The sequence below is a fragment of the Pollachius pollachius genome, assembly GCF_949987615.1.
Source record: "Pollachius pollachius genome assembly, chromosome: 10".
Lineage (NCBI taxonomy): Eukaryota > Metazoa > Chordata > Actinopteri > Gadiformes > Gadidae > Pollachius > Pollachius pollachius.
Window position 1 is genome coordinate 4,788,326 of NC_136943.1, and position 18,938 is coordinate 4,807,263.

General features: G+C 45.2%; 1 protein-coding gene across 1 annotated transcript in view; it reads left to right on the top strand.

Annotated features, from left to right (window-relative positions):
- The window catches only part of diaph1 (diaphanous related formin 1), a 99,865-nt gene that overhangs the window by 5,103 nt on the left and 75,824 nt on the right, over nt 1-18,938 (top strand). Inside the window, 6 exon segments of the mRNA XM_079744836.1 lie at nt 12,829-12,855; nt 13,786-13,944; nt 15,183-15,284; nt 17,392-17,522; nt 18,433-18,516; nt 18,637-18,700. Coding sequence (XP_079600962.1) covers nt 12,829-12,855; nt 13,786-13,944; nt 15,183-15,284; nt 17,392-17,522; nt 18,433-18,516; nt 18,637-18,700 — 567 coding nt within the window.

Consider the following 18,938-nt stretch of genomic DNA (forward strand, 5'->3'; position numbering starts at 1 on the left):
TGTGCTAATGGCTCTGTTGAATATTCTCCATCCATTTCTCATCACCTAGCCAGCACCTCCCCTTCTTAGAGCCGCTTCACCTGCCCAGTCTGGATACCTTTCCAGGCTCTAAGTGCTACAATTGCTCTCGAAACAACAGCTTGGGTATATATTTTCTTGAACCGGTTCCAGTCAGAGCGTTGCCTTTTTAGTTTGTTAAGCTTACCTGTGCCACACGGGTGTAGTGAGGTTAAGGAGGGAATTTGGCTACCGTCTGGGGTTGTTTTAGTCCAAACTGTTTGTGTGCATGCAGCATTATCGGGCTGTAGCCATGGTCTGCACAGCCATCTGCTAGCATTCACCACCTCTCAGCCTTTTTGTTCTTCGGTCAACATAATGCCGTCTCCTTTATAAGCACTCTTGTCCTTTACCCACCTCTGCCACATCAAAGCGCGGTCTATCATGCATGCATGTGCGTAGGTCTTTTTAGAGTTTGAACCACAGAGTTAACAGTCATTATATCTTCAATGCATTGCATTTAAATTATTTCACAATTTTGTTCATCTATGACCGTTGTGTAACTAGTTGTGTCAGCTGGCCAACAAGATGCCGTCCTTTTCTTCCCTATTTTGCCTTTTATAATCTGACCTTTACACACCCTCACACACCCTTGCTCTTCAGCTCTTTACAACAATTTGGGGTTCAGATGGGGCAAACAAGCCAGGCTCCTGTGTCAAAGGGTACCAGTGAGGTAACATGTGAGATGGCTATCTCCCATGTTCAGGTCTCCGAACATTCCTGCCTGCCTGGACGGGGGTGGATTATTGTAGTGTGCAGCCATAGGGGCCATGGTATGGGTTTAAATAACTTGTGGAATGGACCCTTGGGAGGGGGTTGATGTTTATTGGCTAGGCAATCTGCAACACTTGGTAAACAAAGTCTCCGTTGTTTGTGTTGTAGAAAAGTTAAATATTTTTTAGATTTATTGCATAGAGCTAATTTTAGATGTAAATATATCATTTTTACTCGCGAGATTGCGGCAATAATGTGCCATTTTTATAGGAATTGAACAAAATTTGTGTGGGCTATTACAGCCAGTGAAGTAGATACACAGCCCAATACATATTCTTTGGAATAAAGATAACGAAAGCACTTTAGACGAATGGCATGAGGTGCAAAGTACATTTGGTGCAATCCACGAGTCACAGGTCTGAGTTAATACCATCGTGAAAGTTCTATCCCTCTCTGTCTCTCTCTCATGGACCATCCCGATTGCATGCATCATCCTGAGTGGGCTATTAAGCTGTCTTCCGAATCGTTGCGTGGCTGGTGCGTGTGGGAGAGTTAATGCTATGACGTTTGCAGCTTATATGCCAGATACTTGAACTAGTAAGTTTACTTGACACAGGAGTTTGGCTTAAGCAATCCCTCAATTTAGTGATATTTTAACCTTGACATTGCGTCAGTGTTTCCACACAACATTTTTCTTTAAACATTATCTAACAACTTAAAGTTCCAATATATACATAGGGGCCAGTTAGGTGCCACAAATATCAGTTTAATCGTCACCATAGTTACGTGTAAAATAAACTTTTTTAGCAAAAACAATGTAGGTGGAATTTCAGGAAGTATACTTTTTCTTGTTTATCTTTTATAAATAACCACAATGAATGCAGAACATTGTATTTCAAGCGGGCGCTGAGTTTGAGGAAAATACTCACTGTCACTGACTTCAGAGCACCAGGATCCAGCCGCCATGCTGCCTGTCATCATTTGCTCAACATTTCCTCATAAATGAGACTATTTTCTGCTCTGCTGTGCACGCCTCTAATTGCTATTGGCGGTACGATGCTAATTTAACCAATTTCCTTTCTATAGGTGTACTCTCAGGAGGAGCTATTATGGTATTCTGTGGTTTACAAAGGTCTGGTGATCGGCGTGTGTGTGTGTGTGTGTGTGTGTGTGTGTGTGTGTGTGTTTTACATCATTAATGAGGACATTTGTGTTTTTAAAAGTAGAACCCAGGATAATCGTCTTTCAAGGTCCAAACCTGATAAATGAGTCCTCTATTCTGTAGCCTGGACATTTAAGCTGTCTCTGCAGACTGGCTCCGGGTCTGTTGTGGTCATCCATTACGGCCGTCTTCTATGTAATGAGTGATGCAGCGCAGAGGAAGGTGCGTCCTAACAGCATTAGAGGATGAGACTACCATTATGCACATTCTACTTCTATTTCTGGCCCCTTTCCCTCTTTCTTAGGCACTGCTGAAAACACACCAGGGGAAATGTCCATACAAAGTAAAGGGAAGAAACAAGATAGAAATGGGATAGGTGGTAGCATTCCCACTGTCTAGACTCTAGTCCACGGTGTGCAACAACTTTTGATCTGTCAGGTAGAGGGTGAGGCTTCTAGGTGGTTTTACAGCGAGACTGAATGTATTTATAGGTTGCTTCAGGCTTATTTGGGATTACAACGTCAGTCCTCCAGTGGGACTCTTTCCAGTCTGTCAGATTACAGCTAATCTTCCACTGGGCTGCACACCAGTGTCCATGTCAACAAGAGAGGACCACAACCGTGTATTGTCGCTGTGCGTGTGTTTGTTAGATGGGTCAAGCATTACCGAAGCCTCGTAAACATAACCGCTATCACACACGTAAACATCGGTCCACACACGGGCACACACACGTCAAAATCTCCCTTGGCATTCCTCACAGGAAAGAAACGATTATTCTTAACTGGCTCTGACTTAACCTGTCGTTAAGGTGTATTAGAATGAGTAAGCTCAAGTCAAGCTGCCAGACTTTAAGTGGTGGCTGCTCCACTGACACCCATACTGTATGAATTCATTATTGTCGTTTCTTGTATGGAGCCTGCCAGGGACCGACCATGGGGGGGGGCCTTTCCATAGCTCTAGAGCAGACTGCAACTGTCAATGTTGGTGCATCACCTCTGTGCACCTTAGACACACAACTGTATCCTCTGCAGGGCAAAGGTTATAAAGATCCTCTGCAGACGTGCATGATGACCGCAATTTCCTTTGTGTGTTGTTTGGTCGCTGAAGTGGCCGTCTTTGGTTCCATTTGGGGTTTAGGTTAATGTGTTGGGTTAACATGTTTCATGTTAAATAAAATGAACTCATCCATACCTGGTTTACTCAACAGTGTACAGGTAGAGATAGATACCAGCAGACAGAAAGATGAATGGAGAAATAGAGTTCAAGGGAGGGGCTAGGGGTCAGAGTGGGGGAGTAAACGGTGGGGTAATGCTGATGGATGGCAGCCATGTTGAACTGGTGTGCAGATAGCTACTTGGGAGACTACTTTGTCTCGCCCTGTCTCTCTCCTCCTCATATCTCCCTTTAACAGTTCCCTCTCTTCCCTCCTATGTTCTTCCCACGCCTACATGAGTAATGTTTTCTTTGAGCTCGCCTTAATTATCTCTTGCTATGTATGGAAAACCTCAATGGAGGTTTGTTTATTTTGGGGAAATTGTCAGTGCAGCAATGAACTTCGAAGCTGAATGAATGAATGCGAGGGACCTCACGGCCTCTACAGGAACAAGGATGCAAATTGCTCCATAATCAGTAAGAATATTCATGCCTTCATGTGGGTGCACATGACATTAAGAATGTTCACCATTATTTGACTAGTCCTTGCTCCACTTGCTAGTAGGCACCAGAAATACAAGTCGATTAAACAATTTTGGGCAGTATTTTGCCGAGTTATGAATCACTGAAGCCATTTATATATGAAACCATGATTTTGATGATGTCTTATTAATTAACGTCAAACAACCTGTCGTTTTAAAAAACAGCATGCAATCAGTTGTCTAATTAGGCCATTTAATTTCGTCTGGTTCACAGTTCGCCACAGCCCTGTTCAGCCTAGTGTCTGGTCAGGCACTGCTCTTTGTGACTGGTCTGTCTTTTCCTGCCTTAATTAAAATACATGGCAGTACAAGCCAGCCTGCGCCCTTGCTGATAATTAAAATAATCAATACAATTATAATTGTAAGGACCTGAGTTCATCGTTATCATGTCCGGACAGACTATTTATTTTGGATTGTTATATATTTAAATAGAATTCTAAAGCATGATAGTGGTTATGTCCCACAAGCACAATAGAACAGTTGTGATGTGGGACACATTCCCTACAGGAGAGCTGAGTGCAATGATGCATGTCGGAGAATTCTTTTAAAACCAGAATTTGTCCTAAAAATGTGATATCAATAATTTCAAATAGTTGTTATTGTACCCACCAAATAGTTACCCAACCATTTTTTTCTTGTTAGATTGTAATGTGCTCACTAGTTGCTCCCTTAACTAGTTGTTCACAAAACGTCCGGTCATTTGTCGTAAGCTACATCCCAAATAACATGGGTGTTCGGTGACTCCGATTTATTATTTGTTCTTTGTGTATACGATGCGCAGAATCCCCTTGAGTAAGCAAACTCCAGGTGAGGTCTGACGGTAGGCCCATAAAAGATTCAGTGTGCGCCGGGCCTCCGTCGGTACTAGCCTGCTGCCGTGGCCGCGGGGATGTTGCTGAGTGAGGGTGGAAGTGCTCATCATTTAGGAGACTTGGGCCTCGCTAGTGAAATTAGACCTTCATTTAAGTGGTCCACACACACACACACACACACACACACGGCTCCCTCCTGATCTGTTAGGTATTGTTGGAGTGCGGCGAAAGCAGTGCCCATCGATGCGGTCTCTCTCTCTCTCTCTCTCTCTCTCTCTCTCTCTCTCTCTCTCTCTCTCTCTCTCTCTCTCTCTCTCTCTCTCTCTCTCTCTCTCTCTCTCTCTCTCTCTCTCTCTCTCTCAGGGCCGCACACTGAGCGTCTGCTGAGGTGGCAATCAAGGCGGTGTGCTGCTGGAAAGCTTCATTAGTGCTCAAGGGGAGGCGGCCCATGGCCTGCGAGTCAACAGGCAGAAAATGCCCAGCAATCATCACACGCTCTGATTGAAGAACCGTCTCATTGTCCTCCCCTGCTTCTCTAAGGGGCTCGATAAATCCTGATAACCTTTTGCCTGCTTGGATGGCGATGAATTCTGTCCAATTATGTCGATTTTAGACTATCTCCTCCGGAGAGATTGATTAGCATGCTCATAGGCACATCTTGGATAGTCTGAGCGCCTAATGACAGGACTGTCATGAGTGTAAAAGGTGCTGCTTCAGCTCCCTTGTTCAAAGCATCCTGTTCAATTTGACACCCCGTTTCCTTTTATTTGTCGCTCAGTCGATATTGGTTTCAGAAGTCCCCATCGAAGAGGCACATCAAGAATTCCTCTGCAAACTACAGGCTTCCTAAGGGTTTTACAATCAGTTATGATTGGTTGCCACTTTGCCAGTTCATATAGTAAGCTCGACTTAATTCGTTCCGTCTTCCGCTGGTGGGATGGTGTGCATAGAGACCCTGTGTTAGTGCTAGGAGGAACGCTGAATGGACATGTTCATGAAACAGGAGAATGAGGATGGAGGTGGTCATCAAGGCGGCATGCGTTACATTTTATATTACAGGGCCTTTTGTTCTGTCCTGACCTATATTGTCACACAGGCACAGACAGGCACACACTCTGAACGAGCATTGCACAATAGAAAATTGTGGTTGTTCAAACAAGGGTACAATTCAACAGTCTTCGTGACTCACTTGCCGTCGCAGCAAGTAAATGATATGCAACTGTTTCCTGACATTTTCCTCTGAGTGTTTGTTCTCTGAGATTACCTCTCAGGCCCTAGCCACACGTAATGGCTCCAGGCATATGGGCACACATTGAACCTATCTATCCCAATGCAAGGGCTCTCTCATCCTCTTCCAGAGGAAAATCACCCCCTCTCCCCCCCCCCCAGAGGGCCCAATGAGGTGCATAGCTATGGTTATCACACTTGTGAGGACTGTCCATAGGCTGAATCTCTGCCTGTTTTGAAGTGATTGTCTTTCAGGAAGCAGGGGCGGTGGCAACCTCTTACCATGGATCACAGGCTTTTTTCAAGCCATGGTTACTGAGGAAACGGCTCATTGCAAAGCAAGGAGTAAAGTTTTGGTTATGGCACGGAGCTGTCAGGGAGGAGCATGGTGTTGCTGCACGGATGTTGGAATGAATCGATCTTGGCATTCGTAAGATGCAAGCAGCAGTTTCGCTTTGTCTTTACACCTATCCTGTTTTGCATGCACTTCACAGTGCATGGACATGAGGTTTTCATTTTTACCAGGCTGCGTCAACATTGCCGGCAACTAAAAATGTTTTTATCATAACCAATCATGGAATATCTCTAACGGTGGTGTTATGTTTTACTACAATATGATCTCCTGGAGAAGAGGTCATGTTCAGGCCAATCACTGGATGTGCCAGCCCTGGCCTGAACATGATGTTTCAATGAAGCAGGACATCACACATAATATCTGATACCATTCGGTTCCTGAAACACATTTGCAGTTTCATGCAGTCTTGAGCCCTTTGCTAAAAGTCTTCTTTGGGGCTCAATTTATATACGATTTGAAAATAGAAAAAGGCTAATAACCTATAACAGACGGACAGATGTCTGTATGCTTCAAGCCATACTGGCAAATATTAAAATGGGTTGTCTATCATGTGCTACTCCAAAAACACATGGCACGCAGAGAGCGAGCGATCCGCAGGCGCTCTGTTTCACAGTGTGGGAATTAGACTAAAGCCTAAACTCAACCACAACAGAGGGTGGTGTAGACAGACAAGGAGCCCTGCTCACAGACAGTGGCACTGCCGCTCCGCCTGTTTATGACGAGGCCTGGGGTGGAGGGGTGGTTGATTAATGGGGTATTTCATTCTCTTTTCATGGTGGCAGACTGTGGAAGTTTGCAGCATTGGAGCTCAGTCATGCAGAAAACATGTCCCACTTGGACTTGCAAACACTCTGCAACACATTGTGTGTGTGTGTGTGTGTGTGTGTGTGTGTGTGTGTGTGTGTGTGTGTGTGTGTGTGTGTGTGTGTGTGTGTGTGTGTGTGTGTGTGTGTGTGTGTGTGTGTGTGTGTGTGCGCGCGCGCGCGTGAAGGTCAGGTCAGGTCAGGTCAGAGGGGTGTATCGGCGGAGGAAGGAACAGGGTTTAATAGAGCGTGAAACTCTTCCTGCTGATACTCACCTCCTGCAACTATCGCTCATCCTCACTCTTCTCAATCTACATTATGGAGCCAATGAACTCTACTTTTACGATAAGTCTACTACAACCTTTTGCGTATTTGTGTCAGCCTTTTTTAAACCTATGGCTGTCTAAATATGTATTTAAAGTTTATTTCATTTGATTTTCTAACCCCATTCTCTGCACTGTGAGCAATCGCTGCACTTAATGGGGGGATTTATTTTTGTGTGAGGCAGTTTAACGGTTTAAGGGTGTGTGTGCGTGTTTGGTGTGTAACTTCCTGTTTCGACTGTATGAACAGGAAATGTAAGCCACAAGCGGGCATGCTTGCTTCTTTCTAGCCCTGTCTTTCCCTCAGTGACTCCTTTCGTTGTCATGGCAACTAAGTAATCAAGCTCATCAACACAACGGGTCCTACCAGATCTCCATCTCTCCAATACCCCCACACCCACACTGATGTCATGCTTTTATTTTGACAAATGAATCAATAGGGTGCTCATATATATTTTGCCGTCGCTCGTTCATTCTATAAATAGTCCAGGTTTTCTCATTTCACCAGTTTCCCATGAAGTCACCGAGCTGAAGTGGGCGATGGATTTCATCCTTGGAGGGAGGGAGACTTGCTTTATTCCTATGTCTTTTAATCTGTGTGTGTGTGTACCTATATCGTATCTGCATTTGCATATTTTAATAATACATAAAACATAAACACATTAGACACTTATTTCCTTTTGAGATTTTGGGAGAGGGCTCCATCCATTTAAGGAAGTATATATATATGTATCATGTTTCCTTGTAAGTTTTAACTGCTTAGGTTAGAGAGTGATAGAGGGGGAGAAGGAAAGAGAACAAACAAAGTTTCTTTTCTAAAGCAAATATTCCTCATTCCGAATAGGTGACCGTGTTTGTCCCCTTGTGTGAGTGAAGCCTTATTACATGACCTAGTGCTTGTTGGGTAGATGGCTGTAGGCGTATCCTCCACAACATTTCACTCAACGGTGTCCTCTGCTGGCATCTGTTGCCTGTTGCCACACACACACACCCACACACACACAGATAATATGCTTATGATTTATTAAAAAGGCGCCAATAGATTTCCAGAGCCATCAGTGTGCAGGTGTGGAAGCCACCTGTGTCCTGGACGTTGGGAAGGGACAACTATTTGTTCTGCTGAAGTGTCCTTGAGCAGAGGAACCCGCCAACTAATGTGGAACCAGCCAGTACACATTCCAGAGAAGCAAGCTGCTCTATTTTGAATCTCATGGTGTCGAAGTCAGGCTAAAACAGGGGGATTCACCTTCACTTTCAGCTAATGTCTCCCAGAACATCTCTAGGCTGGAGACCCGCTGTTGGGGGGGGGGGGGGGCAGAACCATCGAACCATAGAGGCCCATCACACCTGCACAGCCCCCCATCAGAGAACCCCCTCACCCCTTGTCCATCTACCCCCACTTCGCCTTTTCGCCCGTATCCACTTAAATTCACACTCTCCCAGCACACACTTGGATTATCGCACAATAAAAGCTCATTCCGGTGAACAGATAATTTGATCAGCCCCAGTGAAACAACAGTCTAGTCGTTTTGCTAGTCCATTGCGCTAATTGCCGACCGGACAAACTCATGTTTGGCCTGCCAGCCATGGCTCTCTAGCAGAGAACGAGGAAATGTCAACATTTGCAATCTAGTCATGTTCTCGTTGCAAAAAACACTGCCAAACATGCCGTAAAGGTGCAGGGCAATATGCTAGTCGATTGCGAGCCCCTCATTTGAATGCAGAAGGTTATTTTAGCTTCCTGGGTGACTGAAAGTCAAAGCATAAATGTCTTTCCCCTACAAATAACACTTTTGATGGCTTTCATCCAAGGCAACCCTTCCCAGGCTATTCTAAATGAACTTGATGAGCTAAGTAAGTGAGTGGCGACACAAATAGAGAACAAACCCGAGGTGGAAGAAACCGGAAAGCTGCAAAGCATCACGTATGTGAGAGCTACTGTTACTTCTCTTGGTCGTGTGGTCACAGACCGATATAGAGACCTGCCTCACCCTACTGTAGCCAGCACAATTCTGGTCATCTTCACAGAATCATCATTTGTACGGAGAAGAATGCAGAAGCTCGAATTTCATTTGATGCAGCTTCCTTCAGTGTTCTTCTTGGTATTGCAATAGTTTATTATCACTGCTTAATGTTCCTTGACTCTGTGTGTGTGTGTGTGTGTGTGTGTGTGTGTGTGTGTGTGTGTGTGCGTGTGTGTGTGTGTTATAGCAGTGCATGGTTTAAAGCCTCATTCTGAGTCATGAGCCTGCCTTGGATCAAGGATTGAGCGCACGCACACACAGTGTTGGTACATTTGCGTTATATTATTATTTCGTATTTTTGGGGTCTATTTTGTATGTCTTTTCCTTCCGCCCCCCCCTGCTCCGCTGACTCTTTGTTCCTGTGGAAAACAGTATTTATGTTTCCTGTGAGATTACCCCGAATCCCCCGCTTGCTGTCAACTCCTCTGTTTCCGCTCTGTGGCTGGGATGGCCTCACTTGTATCCAAGTGTGTGTGTGTGCATGTTTCTGTTTTGCAAGGTTTTAGCGGAAAATCGAAAGCAGAGATGTGGCCATCTCCACCTCTAACTACCTTATCATTAAACAGAACAGCCGCCCCACTCTCTCCACCAGAACACCTTTCTCTAGTACCGCCAGCCCCCTCCTTGTATGTTCTCTCTGCGTCAGGGAAAGGGCCAATTAGCTTGTCCAGACACGGCAACGGTCAAACAGACAGCCCCCCGCTCTTCCACAGCTTCAGAACACCACAAGACACACACAGAACACGGGAGTTCTCATTAGACCAAAGACTGGACCGGTGTCAGGATGCTCAACGCGGCTGAAGATGTGAACATTTAATAATAATTCAATGTATGGTGCATCCTGGCTGAAGTGGGGAACATCCTTTTAAGCAGTAAGAGTCAGCCCTGCGTAGCCTGTTAAAGCTTCGGTTTTTTATCCTGACCCTTTTTTTTAAAGCGACACCTACTCATCAAGTGTGCATGTGAGGGGTTATGGCTGAGGGCCTGGTGTGTTTGGAACATTGCATCATAAACACCTGAAATATCTTGGCTAGAATCTGGAATGTTACTGAATGTTACTGCACAGTGTTTCATGGCTTGTAAAATGAATACTTGGTTGGATCATTGATTTGGCTTTGGGCCAGTACTTTACACCTGCGTTCGGAATGCCTCCCTTAAGAGGAACGGTCTGCTATCAGCTGAATTCCACACTCAATTCAGCTGATAGCAGACCGACTTGATGTTACTCACACATAGCTGCAATCCACTACTGTAATAAATCCAAGGTGTGTGTGGGGTCGTGTTTGTGGGTGTGTGTGTGTTTATGGGGGTGTGTGCGTGCGTGAGAGAGATATAAAAAAAAAAAAGAATCTTCATGCTACCCATGTGAATGCTTTAACCAGACAGTAATTACAGAGGGCATGGAACAGGAAGTGACGGTGTAAACAAGATGAGAGGAAGACGGATTGTGTGTCAGGCAGGCGGGTCATCAGAGCTTGAACCAACGAGCCATGACTCTGGAGGGAGAGAGGGAGGGAGGAAGAGACGGTTAGTTAGGTGAGGAGCTGGTGCTGAAGGAGTGCTAACAAGCAGAAAACGGATTTAAGGAGAGGAGGGTGGGAGAATTAGAAAACCACTGAGGATTTCCAACCACTGAGGGCTGATTCATTAGCACGACGGACTAAAGCAGCATGTCCAGTGCTGAACGGGTTAAAAATATTCATGTGGCCGTGCACTTTCGATTTGCAACTAATGAAATACTTATTTTTGCCAGGAAGTCAAAAGTATTTTTATCCTTTGCAGGCTTATTGAACAGAAGATTCTAGTGCGGAGTGTATTTTCTGATGTTTTTTTTTAAAATTTCTAAATCTCTGTAATAACAGGTGTTAGGCCAGCATTCGGGTACTTTTCCCGGTAGTTTTCTTTCTTCAAACATGCCTATTACCACACTGTTTTGTTAGCAGCGTCTCTTGACTTTTGAGAACAATGTCGCTGCTAATAAACTGTCTGAATTAACTTGGCCTGGAATCCATCTCCATATATAGTTTGTGAAACCAAAATGACCCCTTGTGTGCCTTGGAATTTCCCTCATTTTCTTCCCCAACAAAGTTCAATTGTTTTGTGGTCTATTCCTAGTGCCCGAAGGCGCCTCTCTTGGGAGAGAGATAGAGCGGGGGTAGGGCGAGAGAGCACTAGAAAACCTTAGCTGGACGAGAACCGTTGGTGCCGTTAAGTGCTGGCTTTCATGTCGACCTCTGCTGTCTTCTGCAGCGTAAGCATCTGCTCCACCACTCAGTCAGAAGCACCTGGGAGTTTACATATGACCGTCAGCATTCACGCTAATGGGGCCTTCCTGTTACTACTTCCAACTGTTTACCCGCAAGCTAGTTGGCAAGGGAGGCTGGAACTCCAGAGGAAGTTTATTCCGTAGATTAGCCGGTTTAAAATGTCAACAGCTACAATGGCTCTTTAATGAGTTGATAAAACGATTTTGCCTTTTTCTGGCATGGAACTTTTCCTTGCTGGGATATTATTACATCATTGTGAAAACATGTTTTTAGTAGGGATGGGTCTGAATAATCGATTATTTGATGTTGGATGCTTGTTCAATTTCGAATCAATTTTATTTGTATAGCCCTTAATCCCATTCTGAAAGAGCTTAACTGACCTTTTCATTATGCCACCCCCTAACCCTGCCCCCCCAGGGGGCAAGAAGAAACTCCCTTAAATCACTCATTAACACACAACTTCACCAGAAACGGCAGAAAGTAAGGCAGCTCCCAAGTAAACAACCCGGGATAGATCGACTGCAACCAATCAGAGACAGAAGCTCAATAGCCCCTAAAGCGCCAGTGACCTGATTCAAATTAACTCAATAAAATGTGCAATACTAATATTATACAAGATGAAGCATAAGTGATTTCTTTCCGATGATCCATGGCTGCCTTTTGTGAATGTGGGCACATGTCGAATACATCTGAGTGATGCACACTTGTTTTTAGCCAGCTTTCCGAAGGTGGCACATTTGTCCCCCGTAAAATGAGCCATTGAGGGAGTCTCTGCCAGTCAAAACTGGTACTGTGTGACCAATCATCTTCATTCAAAAGATTAAAGCGTGTGTGAATATATTTCCTTCAATTAAATTTGTAAACATTTGGAGATACCTCCTAGTGTATACAAGTGGTATTACAGAGCTTTTGCCATCAAGGATCATTATTGGGGTTATGTGGACACCTAGTGGTCATGACCTGCAAGTGCGTGCACTGTGTGGCCCAAGGGACCTGAACCACGTATCGACACTTTCACAAACAAAAATTGATAGTCTCTGTTTATCCCACCAATAGGTCACACTTTCAATCTTCGGCTGTCTTTTCTCCAAGGGGCCAGACTATCCATGGGCTAATCTAGAGCCCAGTTTTAATGAGGTCATTGATTTAGCGAGCATGCCGGTGTGTTGTCCACCTCCTATCCTGCCAAGATCAATCAGTAATGAACTCCTTTGAAATATACTACTCCTTTGAAGCCCTTTGATTGATTTTCATCTAATTGATCGACCTTCCCCTCCACCCTTTGTCTGCGTGGTTGTTTTCCCCTACTCTCTGATTAATCCTCCCGTGCCTTGTTTTGATTTCCATTTTTTTCTTCTGTGTCTCTCCTTCTTGCATCCGTTCTGTACAGAAACTCAAACGGCTGATTCCCGAAGAGGTAGGTGTGGTTGTGACGTGAAGCCCCCCACCCCCACACACATGTTTGCATGTATATGCATCTGTGTGCTTCCCCATCGCCCACCACCACCACCACCATCCCACTTTAACTTCACCGTTCACTGTCTGTCACACTAACCCCGACCACACCCACCGTTTGTTGCTGGTTATCACGTTGTCTGTCCGTCTGCGTCCAGCCATCTGTTCACCCATCCTGCATGCAGGAGAGAAAAACCTTGACTGCTCAGCATGCTCAGGCTAACTGATGTAGCCTCCAAGTCACCGGACCCACCTTAAGAGCCGTCATGGCCACCTGCCTGTATCTTTACAACATGACGACTTGTTTTCGTACTTTCACCTTTATGGAGGTAGCCCACACGGCAGTGTTTGCTTAAGGCCGCTGCTGCCCAGCCTAGATCCATTAAATGGTCTTTTTGTTTAATGGCGGATACTGTCAGTAGCACTGTCGCCAAACATTGACGGCTCATTACCCAAAGCATATAACAGCTCCTGGAGAGCAGATCGCTTCAGTGTTTGTTTTAGGCCGCCCCTTATGTTCAGCTGCTTACACCGCCCGGTCATTGATCTTGTCCGGCGGACACAACTCTTGTTTGTACGCCAGAAAGCAAACAACCAGCCTGTTCACCTGTCCTATCCCTAATCATCTGCCATTTACGTTGAGTTACAAACCTTACGTTTTTGTCTTGGGGCTGGTGAGTTACACACTACCCGATGGATTCTCCGTCCTCAAGACATTATCTCACTTCACCCGGTGGCGATGATTACGGATTCCCTGCTTGATGTTGCGACCGTTGCTGTTTCTGGACCATCACCCCTCCAGGAACATACTTCTCTAACGTGTGTGTGTGTGTGTGTGTGTGTGTGTGTGTGTGTGTGTGTGTATCCTCTCTAACTCCCCCCCCCCCCCCAGCTGGAACGCTTCACCAGCATGAGGGTGAAGAAGGACAAGGAGAGGGGGGGTCCGGGGCCCAACCAGCGCCACTCCTCCAGCTACGAGCCCAGCGGGCAGAGCACCGCGCTGCACGACCTGAGCGACGAGTCGGTGCTGGAGCTCTTCCAGCAGATGCTGGTGAGGGGGGAGGGGCCACGGGGACCTGAGTGACCTCCTTTAGGTGGTCTCAGAGTGGGCCGTCCGTCCACTGAGCTCCTGTTGAATCACATTTTTATTGCAATTTAGGTTTTTTAGATCAAACAATCTCCAAACTTTGAGTAATCGAGTGGAAACAACAGCATGATATATATTTGTTGATTATTTTCTATTTGAACATTTTGTGTGTTTTTTTTTTTTTAAGTGCAAGTTCTCCGTTACATTTTTTCATATTTTTGGAGAGAAATGCTGAATAAATGCATCATGTTTTCAGCCTCAAAAATTAATCGTTTGAATAATCGTGATTTTCGATATAGACCAAAATAATCGCGATTATGATTTTTTTCCATAATCTAGCAGCCCTACTCTATGTATGGTTTGATATGCCCACCACTAACTTACTCAGACAGTATTGGTATTCACAGGGTAAGGGGGTTTACTGTGCTCCTGTTAGATCTTAGACTTTATGTACGCTTTTATATGCCCGCCACTAACTCGTTAGTTGGTGTTGGTGTTCACAGGGTTAGGGGTTCAATTCCCATTGTGGCCACACCCTTAGAATGTGTGCACTCACAGCGTTGTATGGTTATTTTGTGAAAAGGCTGCACAATACAGCACGTACATAATTTTCTGGCACACAATAGAACAATGCGAAAATGCGAGCTGTAGAAACATCAGTCAGTAGAAAGTTATCCTTATTAGCCAGACTTTTGCCCATTAAGCTTCCTCTGAACAACTTTGTGAGTGTTTAGAAGCAACTGTTTCAACCCTGCAATTATGCCACATAGGAGCACCTTGCAGATTTGATTTAAAATGTAATTAATTTTGTATTTTTAGGACGGTTTCCTATTAAACTGTCAACCGTTTTCTTGTTTTTTCTTTCCCCAAACACGTCTATTTCTGTCTCTATTAATTATGTGCTGCCTTCTGATATGTCCACCCCATCAGGCCCTCCTCTCTCTCTCTACCCCCCGCTCTCTCTACCCCTCTCTCCAACCCTCTCTCACTCTCTATCCCGCTCTCTCCATCTCTGCCTCTCTCTCTACCCCTCTCTCTCTATCTCTCCCTCTCTCTCTACCCCTCTCTGTCTCTACCCATCTCTACCTCACTCTCTCTACCCCCCTCTCTCTCTACCTCTCTGTAATGCTCTCTCTCTCTACCTCTCTGTAATGCTCTCTCTCTACCTCTCTGTAATGCTCTCTCTCCCCCCGGCTATGCAGGTGGACATGAACCTGAACGAGGAGAAGCAGAAGCCTCTGAGACAGAAGGACATCGGCATTAAGCGGGAGATGGTCTCGCGCTACCTCCACACGTCCAAGGCTGTCAGTACCCACACCTTAATAGGATGCTGACGTCAGTGTTGTGGAACGCAGATTCAGTCCCTTAATGTCTTTTCTTTTTACATTATGGGAAGTTATAGAACAAACAAGCGTCCATATGGATGAACTTCTTCAATGTTTTTTTCCATCTTCCATCTTGTTTTCTGCAGAGGTGTATTTTTAAATTGTTTTCATTACGGCGCTCCCACTGAGCATGCCCCAGCAAACCGATCACTCCCAAAATACCGAAACAGCCAGAGAAAGGAGCCTGCACCAGGTTGTGGTCGGTGGCTGAGTGAGTGCTGCAGGAACAGCAGACTGATGCTAAACTGCTCCATGAGGGAGAGAGAGGGCTAACAAAGCCATGTGCAGATGGTCGATATCACGCCTAATTTGGCAGAGAAATAGACTCAAATAGGCCCTTTGAGATCAACTCGGTGCACTAACCTTTTAACAAGTTTTAAATTGGGCTCATTTAAATTGTCAATGAGTATAGCCTGCCTGAACGTTTGTTGCCCGCCTTAGGGATTAGACTGATTTGTATCTCGTTCTGTCTGTCTCTCTTTCTCGTTGACCTCTCTGCTATGTCTGTCTCCTTCTTATCTTGAATCTCTTTTTTCTATTTCTTGTCTGTCTTTTACTGCCTATCTGTCCTGCTCTGTCTTGTCTGTCTCTGTTTCAGTCTTATCTTGTCTTTCTCCCTCTCTCTTTTTGTTCTGTCTCTCACTGCCTTTTCTGTGACAATCTGTCAGTGCGTTTACATGGGACAGCTAGATCGGATTAAGCCTTATACCGATTTTCCAATTATCCGAAAGTACATGTCCTTTAAGAGATCGGATAATGGCCGGAGCATGGCTGAATCCACTATCCTAGGTGGCGCTGTAGCCCTTTCAACAAGTGGTTATAGAGCCACTTCCGGTTGACCTCTACGTCCCAGCAACAACAAACACAGGCGGCATTCGAGAAAGATGTTTTCAGTAGACAGCTGTCAGTTCACTTCGGGTCCATGTAATTTCTCCGACGCTCCATTGTTCCTACCTCGGTCGTATGCGGAGGAGGAGGTGGAGGAGTCCGCATATGACCGAGAGGTCGGAACAATGGAGCGTCTGAGAAATGACATGGACCCGAAGTGAACTGACAGCTGTCCTGCATACGGCAACAACCCCTTTGTCCTCCATGTAGCGTTTCAATGTGGACTTCAGAGGGTCAAAGTCAAAATTCCCTTCCCCAATTCCTTCTCCACCATGGCCGATATAACCCCCACTACGAGTCTTTGTTGTGGAAGTACCAGAGTCGGAGAACCTGACGCAGTCTTAAGATTCATATTATCAGAGAATATCCTCGTCAGTTTGTTCGCGGCACAATAAATGAATAAAGAACGCATACATGTCTGAAGAAAAAAACGTTTATTTGACAGATGTGCCCGAAGTTACTACTTTACAACCTCGTTGATGACCAACGTTTAGGAAAACATGCACTTTTAATTCAGCCTTGGGTGAAATAGAAGCGTAGTGTGTACTAAATGCATGTTGATGATAATACACTTCTCATAGGGGGTAATGGCATGACACCGGCTTCCTCCATCTTCCTTGCCACCTTTTTGAATAAATCGCTGTTTCTCGTTTTCCGACGGCGACAACCATAAACATATAAAGACATAATTGAATCTTTATATTTATAAAGAAATAAGAATTGTTTTTATGTCAATGGCGACAACAACACGACTACCGTCTCCTTCTACTTCCGGCTGACGTCCCCCGGCCGCAAGATCTCGAGCATGCGCAGAACGCGAAATCCGACGCGGGTTTACATGCAGATAGAAACCGGACTAGGATCGAGTTATCTAGGTGTTCTTATCCGATCTCGCTTGTCTGTTCATGTACCGATTGTTGTCCGAAGTAGATCGGGTAAAGGTGTTTACATGCATTTTAAAAGTCCGGTTGAGGTCTTATTCGTTTCTTTATTCGTTGATGACTTTGCATGTAAGCGCACTGGGTGTGTCTCTGTCTGTCTGTCTGTCTGTGTGCCTGTATGCCCGTAGGTCTGTCGGTCTCTGTCTCTCTGTCTGTGTCCTGTCTGACTGACTGTTTGTCTTGTCTTCTATCTGCAGGGCCAGAGTCAGAAGGAGAGCACCAGGTCAGCGCAGGTGTACATCCAAGAGCTGAGGTCAGACATCAGAGACACGCAGCTACTGGGCTGCCTGGAGTCGCTCAGGGTCTCACTCAACAACAACCCAGTCAGGTTAGACCACACACACGCACTCGGCACATGCACACAACCACACACCTTTCATTCTCTCACATACTCGCTTTTCATTCCCACACACACCCACACACTTTTCATTCTCACACACAACCACACACTTTTCATTCACACACAGACACACGCTGTCACACACAAACACTTTTCATTCTCACACGCACCCACACACTTTTCGTTCTCACACGCATGCACACACTTCATTCTCACAAACACCAACACACTTTTCATTCGCACGCACGCACGCACACGCAGGATCAGTGTTTGACTTCTCATCAACTTTCAGCACGGTTCCATTAGCCAGCTAACAAATCGGTTTCGGCCATCCTGATTATACCATTCCCTCTGGGATAGATCTAGTGCTGGCAACGTGACCTGCAGTCGTTTCGTAGTTCTTATGATAATACTGCTGCTGATGCTACAAATGGAGATAAGTTAACAATAAGGAATTAATTACTTCTTTACTTATAGAATAAAATACAAATAAAGTCTCTACACATGTAAGCCAGCAAGGTATAGACCCTTGACACTGTGAGCAATAGAGATATGGGGAGTGGCTTTTAAACAGGGTATTTTATGTAGAATGGGCGCCCTCTACAGACTTTAGTGTTGAACTGCGCCGGCACATCTCAGAAACACTTGTGAACATGTGACTGGCATTATAACTTTAAAACACGAAGTTACTCATGATGATATTGGTGTTCATATTCGAGTTTAACTTTATTATCCCACCAGGGAAAATGTTGTTTACATCATATATGTACAACAAAACTTAGATTTATGCACAACACTTAAAACGATAGCCTACCAAAACCAGCAATAACGGTGTCTGGCCATATGATATCAACGTGCATTTCTGATGACGGTGTCTTGTCTTCCTCTACCTCCCCAGCTGGGTGCAGAACTTTGGTGACGAGGGTCTGGCCCTGCTCCTCAGCCTGCTGAGGAAACTACAGGAGGAGAGAGAGGAGTACCCGTAAGGCGGACTCTGCCTCGCACGGCCAACAGCATGACCAAAGGCAATGAACAACATCTTTTTGCTGTCCTAGCGGTTGTGATGTTTAAAGTCCTTGTCTGTGGTCTCGTCTCCTTCCAGAAACCTATCGGGGAAATGTCAACACGAGATCATCCGGTGTCTCAAGGCCTTCATGAACAACAAGGTGAGATGTTTATCGGATTAAAGCCTGCAAGACTCGAAACATTTTTCTGCCTCAAGCTTTACCTTTGTCACCAAGTTCCAACATGGACTAGGAGAGGGCATCAGGGGTTGAACTTTGAGTTTACAAATTTGATATGTATCAAAATGTGGTGTCCTAAGAAACCATTTGCATGTAGTGCAGCAGGCAGACTTATAGGTTTTTGTTCCGGTTGTTGTAGTACAGTTCCAGGTCCCCTAGG